The sequence below is a fragment of the Dendrobium catenatum genome, unplaced genomic scaffold (assembly GCF_001605985.2).
Source record: "Dendrobium catenatum unplaced genomic scaffold, ASM160598v2 fragScaff_scaffold_1076, whole genome shotgun sequence".
Lineage (NCBI taxonomy): Eukaryota > Viridiplantae > Streptophyta > Magnoliopsida > Asparagales > Orchidaceae > Dendrobium > Dendrobium catenatum.
The window spans coordinates 142,022-157,426 of NW_021319538.1; the positions used below are offsets into that span (position 1 = coordinate 142,022).

The 15,405-nt window shown below is 32.7% G+C and overlaps 2 protein-coding genes and 1 long non-coding RNA gene across 4 annotated transcripts in view; 1 reads left to right on the plus strand and 2 right to left on the minus strand.

The window, feature by feature from the left end:
• LOC114580525 overlaps positions 1–2,139 on the minus strand; it is a 6,472-nt gene extending 4,333 nt beyond the window's left edge. The window contains exon 1 of the long non-coding RNA XR_003701973.1: positions 451–2,139. This is a non-coding gene — a long non-coding RNA (uncharacterized LOC114580525). The remainder of the gene's footprint in view (positions 1–450) is intronic.
• The window catches only part of LOC110094550 (protein C2-DOMAIN ABA-RELATED 11), a 14,632-nt gene extending 10,726 nt beyond the window's left edge, over positions 1–3,906 (plus strand). Inside the window, exons 3-4 of one of the 2 annotated variants that reach the window (XM_028698365.1) lie at positions 2,146–2,241; positions 3,511–3,903. In XM_028698365.1, coding sequence (XP_028554198.1) covers positions 2,146–2,241; positions 3,511–3,801 — 387 coding nt within the window. In that variant the 3' untranslated portion in view covers positions 3,802–3,903. Of the gene's footprint in view, positions 1–2,145; positions 2,242–3,510 lie in introns of both variants that reach the window. The other variant, XM_020819812.2, reaches the window with a different exon arrangement.
• A 62-nt stretch (positions 3,907–3,968) lies between these two features.
• Positions 3,969–10,417, minus strand: LOC110094532. The gene is made up of 3 exons (XM_020819786.2): positions 10,214–10,417; positions 4,907–4,974; positions 3,969–4,792 (listed from the first exon to the last, which is right to left on the minus strand). Exons 1-3 carry the CDS (start codon positions 10,311–10,313, stop codon positions 3,989–3,991), a joined length of 972 nt encoding a protein of 323 aa, XP_020675445.1. The 5' UTR covers positions 10,314–10,417; the 3' UTR covers positions 3,969–3,988.
• Positions 10,418–15,405: the final 4,988 nt, after the last annotated feature.

A 15,405-nucleotide genomic window follows, 5' to 3' on the forward strand; every position in this document is an offset into this window, starting at 1 on the left:
AATTACATAGAGGTCCCTTTTACCTCTTTTGGGGTCCCTTTTGCCCCACCTGCTATGCAGGCTTCATAATTCTCTGGGGTCCCTTTTGCCCCACTTATCATGTAGTTCTGATATGGGAACCTTTTGTCCAAACTACAATGATAAGGTATACATTATTCATAGCCAAACTTTACATTAATTTAGTATTCAACATTCTTTCATAATTCATATCATATCAGTCTTCACTGTCATTTATGACATATCTTGTGTAAAGCTAATATACATAAGTTTTTCAAGAAAGATCACCTTAGAAAACTTGCCAATGACCTCACAAAACATTGACTTGGAATTATATCATAACAAAGATATAAACATCATGTCATATTTAAAGGTATGAAGAAAACATTCTAAATCAAAACAAATGAAAATAACATATAAGTTTATTTAAACATTAATCTTTGCTTTACTTACCTTCGTGATGAATTTCCTCTCCTAATTCTACACCATGTAATCTTCTCCTTTGATAAACTATCTCAAAACTTTCTTTCTGCATAAATCTGATTAATCCTACAATTACGATTGATATACACTTCTTGAAAACTTTCTTTAAAAATAATTTAAAGAAACTAATTTACATACCTTGATTTCTTCCTTTGATTTTCCTTTGATTCTTACTTCAGATATATTCTTCAGATCTTATGCTCACAATAAACTATAATTATAATTCCATCAATTCATCATTCTCAATCTTTGATAAAATTTCTAAATTGAATTTACCAAAACACTTCAAATACCTTTACTGATATCTCTGAATTTTCTTCATTGTTAATTGCTACAGTTTTTCACTAAATTGTTCTTCTACCGCAGTCTCCAGCCACCCCAAATTCTGAAGAAATTCACTGTGCCGAACCAAGGAATAGTAATTCCTGCATCAGGCCGAGATCTTCTCAGTTAATCCAATGAATTTATCTACAGGAATTCACTGTTAAACTCAGCAGTTTGTCCGCAATATGTTGTAGTCTTTCACTGCCTCTTGCTACAGAACTTCTCCCCTTCTGCTATAGGACTTCTCCGCCTCTTTCTACAGAATTTCTCTGCATTGCTTTAACAAAAACAGCAGCATTCCCATGAAACGATTACAGGATAAGGATAGAAGAGTGGGTCCCACTCTTCAACCGACTTCCAAAAGTCTCCTCCCCAAGGCATCTATTCGGCTGTTAATTTAAACTCAGTTAATTATATTAATTCTACTATATAACGAATCCTTTTATTTTAAATAAATAATTATTTCACAGAACTTTTCACAAAAAATATAAGCACATACCAAAGTTTGGTCTTTGGATATTATAGCTAAGATCCCCTGGAACCCCCAACGAGCTCAACAGATTGAATTGTGAGGTTTGAGACAACAATATGGCCCGATTGATCAACACGGTCAAATTCCACAGAAAACTAACATCTTATCAATAGGGGAAGCAGAGAAGGAGAATGGCACATAACCAAGGGCTAGAAAGGAGAAGCCAGAACACCAGCAAATTTTGGGAGAGGAAGCCCGAAACCAGGCAGCACAAGATTGCTCAATTTCAGCAGTACTCATCATTGTTTTCTGCAACAAACCTAAGCCCTCAAATATATATAGAACTGGGCACAACAATAAAAGACATGAACAGCCTTAATGAACAAGATAGTGTGCAACATAATCATTATGATATAATGAATAAAGTGAATATACAAAATCATTCAGCAATATCCATGTTGTAAATGGAAGTTGTGATCATGCATTCATTTGGGTGTAATTATTGAAGGAGTATTGACATCGAGGAGCAACAGATGATGCTGACCCAATCTGTATAACCTTTGCCAAAATATTGGTGTTTATTTATCCTAAAATCCAAATGATTGAAGCATGTACTTGTTCTTATGGGCCAAAGTTCAAGTGAACCTATGAAGAAGGGCCATTTTTTTTCCCTTTCACCCAAAGTTTGAATTTCACTGGTGTAATCACTGATCTTACTTTTGCCAGTTCTTACGACTACATTGCTGACTTGCAGGAACCTTCAGTTATAGATTAGATGTTTCGTGGAACAATTATTGTTTGATCTTGATCTTAGGATCTTCTGTTTTCAGATATAAATTTTACATCTTAAAATGTGTGTTCTTTGGCAGATGGAAAAGACCAAAGTGATTAAACGCAGTCTAAATCCTGTGTGGAATGAAGAGTTAACATTCTCTATAAAAGGACCTGTTACTGACCTTAAGCTGGTACGTTAATTAAGACTTGACCGTTTTTGGTTGATGTCATGCTAACAATTTACTAATAGTTATGCCATTCAACTTTTTACTGTGAATGTTCTGTTATTGTGATCCACCAGATTATACTTGATCGATTAAGTTTAAAAATCCTACTTGAATGGCTTTCTTTATGCTTCTCTTCTCCTTTCAAAGGCAATATCATTCATATGATACTTAATTGATTATACTTTCCAAACTAGGTATGGGTGATTATCATATGTACACACACAAACAATTTCGCATAAAATCCATTAAGTTTATTGATTATTAATCAAATTTCAAGCTTAATTAACAGCTCTAGAATTAGAAATTAAAAGTATCATATAACATCAAGTTCGAATCCAAATTCCTTCTTTCTCAGTTTTCCACTCATCCACATTTAATTCCTAAAAAAAGTTGACATAATTGGCAACAACTCAGAAATCATCTGCACTATCATCACTGAGGGGTATTTATTTGAGTTGTCGTCATAACAAATTTGTCTCTCTCCTACCTTATCCTATGGAATACAATACCTCTCAATCTGTTTCTTCTTTTATTTTAATCATCTTTCTCTTTCAAAAATTTTTATCATTAACATAAAAATGAGAAAAATACTCTAAAATTTTTAGAGGATGAGATGGTGGTGTGCAGCTTTCAAGTGATTCCCAACGGTGGCTATGATGGTGTTAGCTACAACAAAGGTGGTGAGCTGGAGGTTGAGGCGATTGAGAGAAAGTTGTAGTTTGAGGGTGCATGAAGGCAGGATTTGTTTGAGACTTTAGTTTAGTATTTAGATAAGTTTTAATAAAATATATATAAATCGGGTGAGGCGTATGCGTACGTCTCACGCCAATAAGGCGAGGCAAGCCTCATAAAAAAAGCTCGAGACGTAAGCCTTGAGACGTGTTTCACTGGAATTGCATTGAGGCGTGTCTCAAAGCGAGCCTTATATTACGTAATTTTAAACAATGATTATTTTATAAATTACCATGTTCTTTTCCTACATTTGTCCTGGGATACATTCACTTTGGATTGTCAGTTTTCTGGAGCGATCTCAAAAAGCACATGGGCATCTGTCAGAAACATATTAATTTGTAATATTTGATAAATGTAATGGTTTATTTTTTAATAGAACAAATTCTTATTCTACTCTGTTTATATTCAGTAATTTTAGGTTATCTCGAATAACTATGTACATTGTTATTAAAATATGAAAATTCAAAAGGTTAAAGTCAATTGATCCTCCCTTTTTTTCAGGAGGTTTTTGATCACGACCGGTTCAAGTTTGATGATAAGATGGGGCATGCCTACCTAAGCCTCCAGCCAATTATGTCAGCTTCAAAGCTGAAGAGAGCACTGAAGCTTTCAACGGGTGAAAGTGAAACCAACCTCAGAAAGGTAGCTCCTAATAGAGACAACTGCCTCATTGTAGATAGCTCTGTGACTTATGTGAATGGAGAGATTGTGCAAGATGTTTATCTGAAACTACAAGATGTTGAGTCTGGTGAATTATTTGTAAAGCTGAAATGGTTTGACCTTTCCACATAATAAATATCAGTTTGTTGAATTGTACCAATTTAGCTTCTTCTGATTTGTAAAAATAACACAATGTCATTATTCAAATTAATTTGAAACAATTAGTAATTGTTTGATTATCTTGTCTTAAGCATTTTCAGGCATTAATTAAAATTTATAAAAAAGATTAAAGCATCTGGAGAAATAAATTCATTTTCATTTAGTCAATAAAATCGTCTACATCATATGCAATTCTTCTAACAAATACAGCAGAATCAGAACTTTTGCACTTTGACAGAAACTTGGTTGTTGATTTCTTCCTTTTTCTTGAAATTTGTATACTGTTTGCTGCTTGGACTAGCCTCTTTCCAACCTGATACTTGCATGACTTGTGAGGTGTGCAGAGTGACGATTTCTTGTTTACCAGCTTTTTTGATCCAAGCTGTTGCATCTTCACCTTCGAAGCAACTTTAGCTCTTACAGCTACGTTTTTTTCCTGCTTTTTTGCGAAGGAACACTGTGTGTCTGTGTCAAATTCAACTGTTTTTCTATTGCTAATATGATCTGGTTGAGATGCCAAGGTTCTAATATTGGAATCCCTCAGTTCATCAGTACACACATGTACAGTTTCATGAATGTGTTTATGCTGACAATAAAATGAATCTACCTCATCTAATTCAGAAAAGAATCTAGAGATGATTCCAGTGACAGAGATTGTCTGATTACTCTTCTTCCTAGAATTCTCCAGACTTGATAAACTCTCATGCACTTTGCCTTCCATTGGATGCTCTGAAACTGTACTTATATCATTCTGGAATGCTTGGAAACAATCAATCCTAACAGGTTTTTTGGTTTGATTATCACCATGGGGTGAAGAATTAGACAATGATGAGGATATTTCCTCTAGGGCATTTTGCATCGAAGAGGCATTGAGGTGAAGAAGCCATGTTCGTGATAGTTCTTTAAATACATGCTTGATCGCCATTGAATCTGAGAGATGATAAAAGAAGGATTTCTTTTTCACCTATAACAAGAAAAGGGAGAAATTGGTTAGTTGGAATTTGTGGAGGCAGTCGGAATTATCTTCTGGATCTAACATGTGTGTATCAAATAACACTGATGTGAGATAGAAATGTACCATCAATCCATGAACCTTGATTTTGCCAAGATTTGGGAAACAGGAGAAATGTTCCATTATAATTTTACCTATCAAAGGGGCAATACAACAGTGAAAGGTCAGAGAAAGAGAGAAAAGACAGTAGGAGCTGTGCCGATACCGGACGGAGAGAATCATCTGAATTTTTTTTTTCAGTAAAAGCGCAGCTGCTATAATAACTGTGCTTTGACTGTGCATTTACTGTAGACAGAGAGAAATTCGGAGGATTTCTCTCTGTCCGGTGTCCGCACCTAATAATTTGCCTGTAATTTGTTCAGTTGAATATGGATTTTGGCAAAATAAGCTTCACGTTGTTCATTGTTTGAGAAGATTCCATGCAAGTAAGAATCGAGAAAAAAGAAACTGGGGAGAGGCTTTCTGATTAGTTAAAAGCATTTGAAATAGAGAAGGATATCTGTATCTTTCGAAACACATGAAATCAAAGCAATGACATAGCCAGTGCAGTTGGGATCTCCCTTACGTTGCCACCATGTAGCCAAATCAGGTCTTCTTTTGTTGAGGTAGACATTGTTGACTCTTAAAAGCACATCAATAGAGGGTTTACTCTGGATGCACCACTAAAGACACCTAAAGTAGCATGTTTGAAAAAAAAATTGACCACTTGTACTTCATTGATATTGTAGTAAGATGGTGGGACTCAAAATGTGAAAAGCTTTTTATCTTCCAAAACAAGTTATTAAGAGAGAAAAATTCATACTTTAAAATTGGAGCAAAATTGTTGTTAAAATGATTACTTACATTAACAAGATTCTCTTGTAAGTTTTATAATATTCTACAAATACATCAAACTTAAACTTGAGACTGCTGGTAAAGTGAGATGGCACAAAATATTTTTAAGAAAAAGAAATGCAATATTAAAAATGAAAATAAAAATATACTATTGAGACAAAAATAATTTGAAGAAAGATAAAGATAAGTAAAAAGAGTAGTTACAAAAGTTATCTAGCAACTCATGATGAGCATAGGCTCGACTCGTGAGGTCGCGAGCCGGCTCGAATAAATATTAATATTTTAAAAATAATTTTATTTTATTTATTAAATTTAAATATTAAAAAAATAATAGAATCACCTAAATTTTATTTAAATATTAAACATTTCATATTTTTTTTTTAAATTTTGTCTAAGTTTTAAAAATCTCGCATAAATTTTAAAAATTCCGCCTAATTTTTAAAATTTTTAAAAATCTCGCCTAAATTTAAAAATTCCCCCCCATGGCTGGCGAGCCGGCTCGAGCTTGTTTACAGTGAGATGAGCTCGAGTTCGAGCTCACTTTCCATCTAACGAGTTGAGCTCGATAAGAGCCTAAACTCGACTCGACTCGACTCGTTTACACCCCTAGTTCAACTCGTTAAGAAGCTCATATTTGATGCATTTGTTAAGAGAGCTGAAAACAAAAGAAATTTCAGCTTGATTTTAAATGAGTTGAACCCGAATAGACATTTGCTAGATCGTGACATCTTGTTATTGGCTAGAAATAAATATATATAGCTTTCAATGATTTATATAATAGATTAGATAATAAAGAAGACGAAAGATGTATGTATACGTTAGCCAAAAAAAGAGATCAGCCCTAAGTCCATATCTTTTTGCTTTGGTCATGGATGTTCTTACTAGACATTTGCAAGAGGTTGTACCCTGGTTTATGCTTTTTGTTGATGATATTCTTCTCGTTGATAAGACTAGAGAGGATGTTGAAGGTAAACTTGAATTATGGAGGTCAACCTTAGAGTAAAGGTTTGCATTTTAGTAGATCTAAAACCAAATATATGGAGTGTAATTTTAATAGTAATAGATCTAGTGAGGGGGATTGTGACTTTGGGCGATCAAGTCATTAATAAGAGTAGACGTTTTAGATATCTTGGATCTATTGTTCAGAGTGATGGTGAAATAGATGAGGTTGCACATGAAATCTGTTGGCCGTCTTTCTAATGAGGACATCCGTAGGAGACTCCGACATTCGTACCACCGGAGGGGTCGTCGAGCGACGGCCATGATTCAGCAGCCTTATTTGACGGCGGGCGCCAAAGATACTTAGTTCGTTGGAGAGGGAAGCCGGAGATGGAGGATACATGGCTGGAGCGGGATGAGATACAGAGACTGGACCCCGACCTTCTGGAGCTGTACGAGAGTTTTCAGGACCCTTACTCGACAGGGTCGAGTTCTCTCCCACCCGGGGAGAATGATGAGGACATCCGTAGGAGATTCCGATATACATACCACCGGAGGGGTCGTCGAGCGACGACCATGATTCAGTAGCTTTATTTTTGATGCTTTATTTTATTCAAGTCATTTTTTATTTCTTGTTTTTCCATTTGTACCCATATGAGGGAATTAGTGTTTTTTGTAGCCCAAGGGCAATGTCATCTTTTATTTTCTTTATTTTCGATGAGCCTATATAAGGGCTTGATCATTGTATTGTATGGATTATTGGATGAATGAAATTTTCTACTTTATGTTCTCTTTGTGAGTGCTTGAAGATCTCTTGGTGAGTTCTTCGTTTTAGATCTCTTAGTGAGTTCTCTCGGTAATTACAATTCTAGTATTTTATTCTTCCCCCTACGTCTTCCTCACCACAAGAAATCCAACCTAATTTCACCCTAACCCCTAGCCGCCGCCCCCCTTGGGTTTTCCGCCGCCGGCCACCCTCCCAAACCCGCCCGACCACCTCACCAACGCCCTTCCCCCACCCGGCCAACTCCCTCTCTCCACAAATTTCAAATTTGAAATTTGGAATTTAAATTTTGAATTATTTCCTAATTTAGTTCACATGATTGAATCCAATTTCAAATTAATTTAATTTGGAGTCTTTAAATCCTATTTCCACATCAGCAAACTCATTTGGAAACCCCCTCTTCTCTCTCCCCGAATCCCTCCCTCATAAACCCGCCGGCCCCTCAGGGAGTTTGCATTGAAGGCACTAAATGCTCTACTCCCTCATTGGAGATTTCAAAATTACTTTTACTAAAATTCCCTCCAATTACTCTTAAACTGAAATGTAATTTCAGTTTTCCCACAACCCTAGCCCCCTCCTTGATGCTGCCGGCCTCTATTGGCTCCCCCATTAATTGAGCAATAAATCTCCCCCTTTAATTTGGGATTTCAAAATTTGATCCCAAATATTTTCCCTCCTAAATCCCTTAAACTGAAATTAATTTCAGTTTTCTAACACAAACCTCACCCTTTCACCCTAGCTCTATCACCGGCCCCCCCTCCTCTCTACAACCCGCCAACCCCCTCTCTCCCTCCCATTGTTGAGCTTCTTGTGGTGACCACTCATCTTCCTCTCCATGTCGCATGGCGGATCCTGAGCTAGAATGGGGGCTTGTGTTTGATGCCCAAGGCAATCTCGACGTACTGCGATCGCCGTTCTTTGACGCGGGATTTGAATCCGACGAAGACACCGTGGGAGATTACTTGGATCGGATCCTCCCGACCCTCATCCAAGTTATTGATAGACAACGTCCGGACTACGAGTGGACCATCGATGGCCGACCTTCCACACCACCTCCACATCCGGCGCCTTCCTCTCCTTCCCTACGGATCTCCGGCGCCGTCGCCCTCGGAGTGGTTTCATCTCTTGTGTGGTTCTTCTTCTTCCAACAACCCTAGAAGTAGATAAATGAGCGTAGCCTCAAGGTGAGACAATCGCTTTGTTAACCGTTGGATTCTCGTTGGCTTTTCATTTGCACTACTACTTATTGCCGTTGTTATTTTATAGATCTTGCTAATTTAGCAGTATTACTTGCCTAGATTTGGTTAAATTCTGAGATCTTTCTTGAAGTTTCAATTAAGAAAATCATTAAGATTGAACTTTCACTACTTTAACAAACTTTTATTAATTTTCTGAGATTCAAATTCCTGGTTTCACATCACTTTCTTTCTTGTTGTAATCTCTATCATGTTTCTTGCAAGTTTAGGTGACATTTTTTAGGGAAAAGATTGCTCCCATCCAATTTAGCCATATTTTTTAAGAGCTTTTGCTAGTGAAACTTCTAATATATTTTAGGATGCTTGATTTTCCACCAAGCTTACACCATCATCTTGTTTTTTATTGTTCTTATGCCTTGAATTTTAATCTTTTGAAAGAGATGAACCAATGAACCGAGCAGTAAAATGTTTGTTTGTAGGGAGAATACTGATAATTTTCTTTTACCAGCTTTGGCACAATGATTCTAGACTAGTGACTAATTAAATACATTATAAGAGTTCAGTTAATGTCTTTGTTGTCATTATATTTTATTATAAAGCCCTTTGTTTTACTAAAACGTATCCCATTTATCTCTTAATAATTATCTTGGCTTGTTTAGCCCTTAACATGGGCTTGATTTTGATACCATAGACTAATTAATTAAAAAACTAGTACTTAAATTATGGATAGAAACTTTTCTTTATTAGCGCTTAGTGAAGTATGGATGAAATAACCCCTTAATTGTTAATCAGTAAATGCATTTCTTCCATGCTAGTTCCTGCTTAATTAAAAATATCTTGATATCTACTTAGTTATTCCTAACCTACTGCAAAATTAATTCAGGAATTTACTTTGATTATTTCTTAATTAATCTCTAATATAATATTTAATGGCATCATTTAATAATGATGCATTCAGTTTAATTGATTCCTTAATAAGTGCTCATCCTCTTACCAATCCTATTTATAATACTTTAATCCCTAATCCCGTAAATGAAAATTGTAGCCAAACAATTTTAAAAAATTCCAAAGATTAAAAATGTTAACCACCAAACAAATTTCAGTATCAAAACTATTTATAAACCAGGATGGTTAAATCTAACCTACTTGCAAACAAACAGCCCCTAGAAAAGAAAAAAGAGGCTCATATTTTTGGACAACTTTCTCTTCTCTTTTAAGGAGCATAACCTAATAAGCTAACACCGAACTAAGACAAGCTATTGACCAAGTAATTCAGCGACGATTCCCCTATATATTAGCCCATTTGATTCAAATCATCGATTACCAATTGACTGCTAACAAGATAAAGAAAAAAAAAAAAGATTTTTCAACTAGTTTCTTTGAGGGGAACCTAGTCCTTAAGTAGAAAAGCTTAAGAATTTAGCTGAACTTCCGCTATTTCAAATTCAAGGTAGTAGGTGACTAGTAAAACAGCTTGATGAACTAAAAAGAAGATGCTACCAAAATCAAGCACAGCTCATGGAGATCATTTGAGCATTTTGTCAAACACATGGAACGCATAAAGTAGTAATGCCTAAAAAGAGGATTTTGGATCTTATTTTCATCTATCATTATTCATACCTTTGAGATCGCCTGCTGTAATGTCCTGAGAGACAGACAAAGCGAAATGCGTGCCAAGGTTGGTGTCCACGAAGAGCGGAATCACGTCGTAGAACCCCATTGATGGATGCGGTGATCTATTTCCGAGTATGCTACCGGAGGTTTTAGCAGCGGAAAAGGGCTACATGAAGGAGCATTTTTAGGGGATTTACCGAGAAATTTGAATGTACATGCTTCATCATTTTTAAAAGGGGTATTTACATACATTTCACTCTTTATTATACTATTTACATATTTAATACTTAAAATTTTAATATTACATATATACCACACTATATTATTTTAATGTCAAATAAGCCACGCATATTTCATTCACACCATTCATATACTTCATTCTTACCACCCATATTTGATATGAAAGTCTATGAGTGGTATATAGGTAATATTAAAAATTTAAATGTTAGATATATAAATAGAGTGGTATAAAGTGATATATAAGTAAATATCTCTTTTAAAAATTAAAGATATATTATTGCTATATATATATATTTTATTTTGCATTTAAATATCTCTAATTTTGCTCATATAATATTGATTTCAAATTGGGTTAAAACTAAGTGACAAGTGAAAATAATGTTTATTTCCATTTTTAATATTTATTTGAACCAATCATATTCTAGCAAGGTTCTAATATAATTGTAACAAGGATCAAATAAAGTTTAACTAAGGTTTAAACATGTTTCGAATATGAATCGATATCTGCTTGAACATGATTTGAAGATTAAGGTATCGTTTTGGACGACTTTTTTTTTTATTTTTTAAAACAGAATTTTTGTACTAAAACTCTATTTTAAGAATCAATAAAAAAATCGTCTCAATGCTTCATTTGGAATGGCTTTCTTACCACTTATTAAAGCAGCTTTTCGGGACAAAAATATTCTTAAAGCAGTAAGAAAGTTATCACAAACTAAGCCTAAGACTATCGCTTTCTAAAGCCATTTTTTAGTACAAAAATTTCTAGTTTAATAAATTTTTTTGCTAAAAAGTTGTTTTAGAAAACAATAAAAAGTTGCTCCAAACGAAGCTTAAATTTGAATTATGATTGAAGGATGGCTCGATCATTATATGATCATTATTCAAATATTATTATCATTTAGTTTGAAGATTATTCGATTATAATTTGAGAATTGCTTGATCATGATTTGAAGACCATTATATCATACTTCAAACATCAATTATGACACATCCTACTGCAATGTTAATACACAAAATGAGTATAATCGCAACAATTGATTATAAGATGTATACTAGAAAAGCCATAATAAATAGAGTTCATTTTAAAAGGTTTAACACAATAAACATAATAGGGAGAGCAATTCAATTATGCAATTCAAGAGCTATAACTCAAAATTCACAATGAAAGTGTTATTTAAAAGATATAATTCTACAACTGATGTAAATTAAAAAGTAATGTAAATTTGATTAATGAATGAGTAAAATATAAAAAAAAAAAATTATTTACATTAAAAAAAAATTTATGAATTTATATTATTTTGAAATAAATCTACACGTAAGAGATCCATCCATATAGAATTATATACGATTAGGTATTGCTTAAAGAATATTTTTACTTGAAATCGGGTATAAAGGGAATAATTTATATTTTTTTGGCTTCATAAATTGTTAATTATGCATTGAAATGATGAAGAATATTATATTTTCCAAGTCATCACAGTGAAGATTAACAAGGAGATTTATATAAAATACTAATATAATATATTTATTTATGTGGAAATTATAAGCACTAAATATTTAAGTTGATGTATTCGAACAATGAGATTAACAAGCAGATTTATAATATGTGTGATAATTTAATTTTTTTTTTCAATAATTAATAAAAATAAAAATAAATAGGCATGAATTCATAATTTTACTACTTTTTTTAATAGATAAAAGTAGTTGATTCATATTATATCTATTCATAAAAAATAAAAAAAAAATATTATATATATATATATATTCATAGGGTGAAGAAAATTATTTAATTGCCAACAATTATATTGCATGAAGGCAAAGTGCCTCTTATTCTAAGATGATTTTTGGCTCATTTACATTATCATTATATTTATGATCATTTGTATGCACTTTTATGTTAACATTTATCTACCAAAATATCAGGAATAGCAATAATCAATATTCAATATTCCTGATTTATCCTGAATATTAATTAGTTCTACTTAAATACATGCAGCATTAATTGAATATTAAAAGTGGGTCAGGCAACCCATAATATCTAGGAACTTCAAGAATTAATAAATATAATGCTGAAAAAAATTATTTTCAACCCTACTTGAATAGTTTTTGAATGTTGTTGAATTATGTGTTGGAATAATACTTTAAATATTTGAATAAAGATTGAATTTATTAAACAATAAAGTATATTGTAGCAGAATACAATAATAATTGCTATAACATAATAGATTATAAGACAGAATGCAATAATAACATCTATAACACAATAGATTATAAGACAAACACGACAAAAGATAAACTTTTAATGAGAAGCCTTATGTCAAATTAAAACATATACATTATTTATACAATAACATGTTGGATACAATCATAATAGTTATGACAAAAAAAAAAAAAAAAAGTTATAAAGTTCTTAAAGTAAAATCATATATATATATAAAATGCCCAAATTTAATCACATCTATATAAATATTAAATGTGTCATTCTAGATCATCAGTATTGAAACCAATTTCATCAAATAATATTTGGTTTATTTTTTATATTATATTTATGAGTCAAGTCATCAAGCCTTGCATTGATCTTCAGTAGCATATCTATTGAAATTGGTAGCATATCTACTAAAAGTAGCACTGTGAGCTCTAAAAATGTTGCTTTTGGGTGCCCTAGTCCCTCCACGTGATTTGGGGAGAGTTTTAATGGATTATATTCTAGGGATACTTTTCTGATCGTTTAGATGTAAGACATTACCTAAAGATTTTTGCTCTAATATACAAGAATTTTAATATATGAGTTCAAGTTTCTCATATGCGCACACTCGCATAGTTAATTTCCCCTCTTAGTGACAAGATAGTGTATTCAATTAAGGATACTCATTAGATAAACACTTAGTACCCGATGTATAGTAATATTATATTTTATATTTTTAAGATTTTAGAATTTATCATTTTTCACTTAAAGAGGATAGCGGGGGAGTGATGACAAACCCATTCAAAATCTCATGGTTCTTTCATCTAGGGTTGTCATAGGCCTTAGTGTACTTAGTCAGAGAGGTGGTCGACCTAATATAACTAAAAGTTCTTTATTGACAATCATGTGTTGCTTTGTATAAAGATATCTTATAGACCTTGGGTGAAAGTTTGTCTAAAGGATAAACTCAAGGCAACCTTAGCTAATAAAGGGCTTTGTGCCTTATCAAATATACAATGTAATTCATTAGTCAAGGGTAATGGTCATTAGGGAGCATATGAGCTTGGTTATGACTATAATATAGTAGACCAGTTGGACCAAACCACCCATCAATGGGCATCAATCATAACCATTTACCACTTGGAGCTATTAGGCTACACCACCTGTCTTATAGAGCTATTTGGTCAAACCACTGATTAGAGGACACCATCATAATCATTCACTTGTGGGGCCATTGAATCAAACTAGTGATTTTATGGAGCTATTGGGCCTAATCACCTATTAGAGCACATATGTCACATCCTCACTAATAATCTATTATTTTAGAATAAATCACAGTGATATTCTTGACTGAATATTTGCTTTTTGTGAGTTGAAATCATTCTTAAGTTCATTGCTATCGCTAAATGGATGTAAAGGGTATATGATTTTGCATTAAGTTATTGGGTGACTAATTCACCTTTGGATATTTGAATTTCAATAAAAATTGAAATTTAAGAATTTTGATAGATCTTAAAAATTGACCCATCCGGTTGAGATTTGATTTTAACATGGTAATTATTTGGGTTTAAATAATTTATATTTTGGTTTTGTGAACCATGTCAACTCCACAGACTTATCAGCAGAAGATTGATAGATCTGAATTGACATTACATTTTTTATGATAATATCCCATCCGGTTGAGATTAACTTCAACACAGTTATCGTTGTGGATAAATACAAGTCATTTTAAACATATACGTGTTTGCAACGTGAAAGAGTTAATCACAAAAGAGAAGTGAAGTACAAAACAATAAATTCGAATTCTACTCAAATTTTCAATGAACACATAATTAAATTTAATCAACTTTGTTGGAAGTTGTTTGGACAATATTCCATCATTGATCAAAATTTTTTTGGACATTGATCGAACAATCTTTGAATTATCATCGAAGCTTTTTAACTATTGTTTGATCCTGATTTCAAAATACAAACAAATTTTAAATAAACTTTGAAGAAATGCTTTATCATGTGTCGAACATGTTTCAATCAAGGCTTGAGTAAAATTTGACAAATATTCGAAGTTTGCAATCTCATATTCAATATCCTTCTATGTCTTAAGATTCATAGTGTAAACATATAACGTCACTAACCTTTAATGATAATCGTTGATTAGTTTGAGATAAAGACACTGATATAAATGTTGCATCATAACTTCATCTTAGAGCTACCTCTTCTAAATGAGAAAAGTAGGAGAAGAAGAAGCCGTTGAGAATTCAAAGTACCAGTCAAATTTTGCATGAAGTGTTGCCTATATAAAATAGAGTGTCTCGTACTCGTTAAATTTTGGAATCATAAATGAAAACTTTTAAGTATATTTCCTCAAGATAAAATACTTAATATATTTCTTCAAATTTTGTTATTATAAACATATAATGCCAAATTTCGCTTCTTTTTATTTTCCAACATTTATTGAGAAACAATATTTATTTATTTCAAGACAGTAAATACTTAAATGTAATAGAAAATAATTTTATTTGAAATGATATTATTATATTTTTAATTGCTTCGTTTGTTTTTTTTTTTGTGCTTTTTATAAAAATCAGTTTTAAAAAACATTAGTTTAGAAAATAAAAATTTCTAAAAGATAAGCATAAATAAAAAGCTTTCTCAAAACTGTAGAAAAATGAAAAAAAAATATTGAGAACATGATTTGACAAACCAAACAATAAAAAAAAATCTCCTTATCCAAACGAAAGAGGCCAAAAAAAAAAAAAAAAAAAAAAAAAACCTC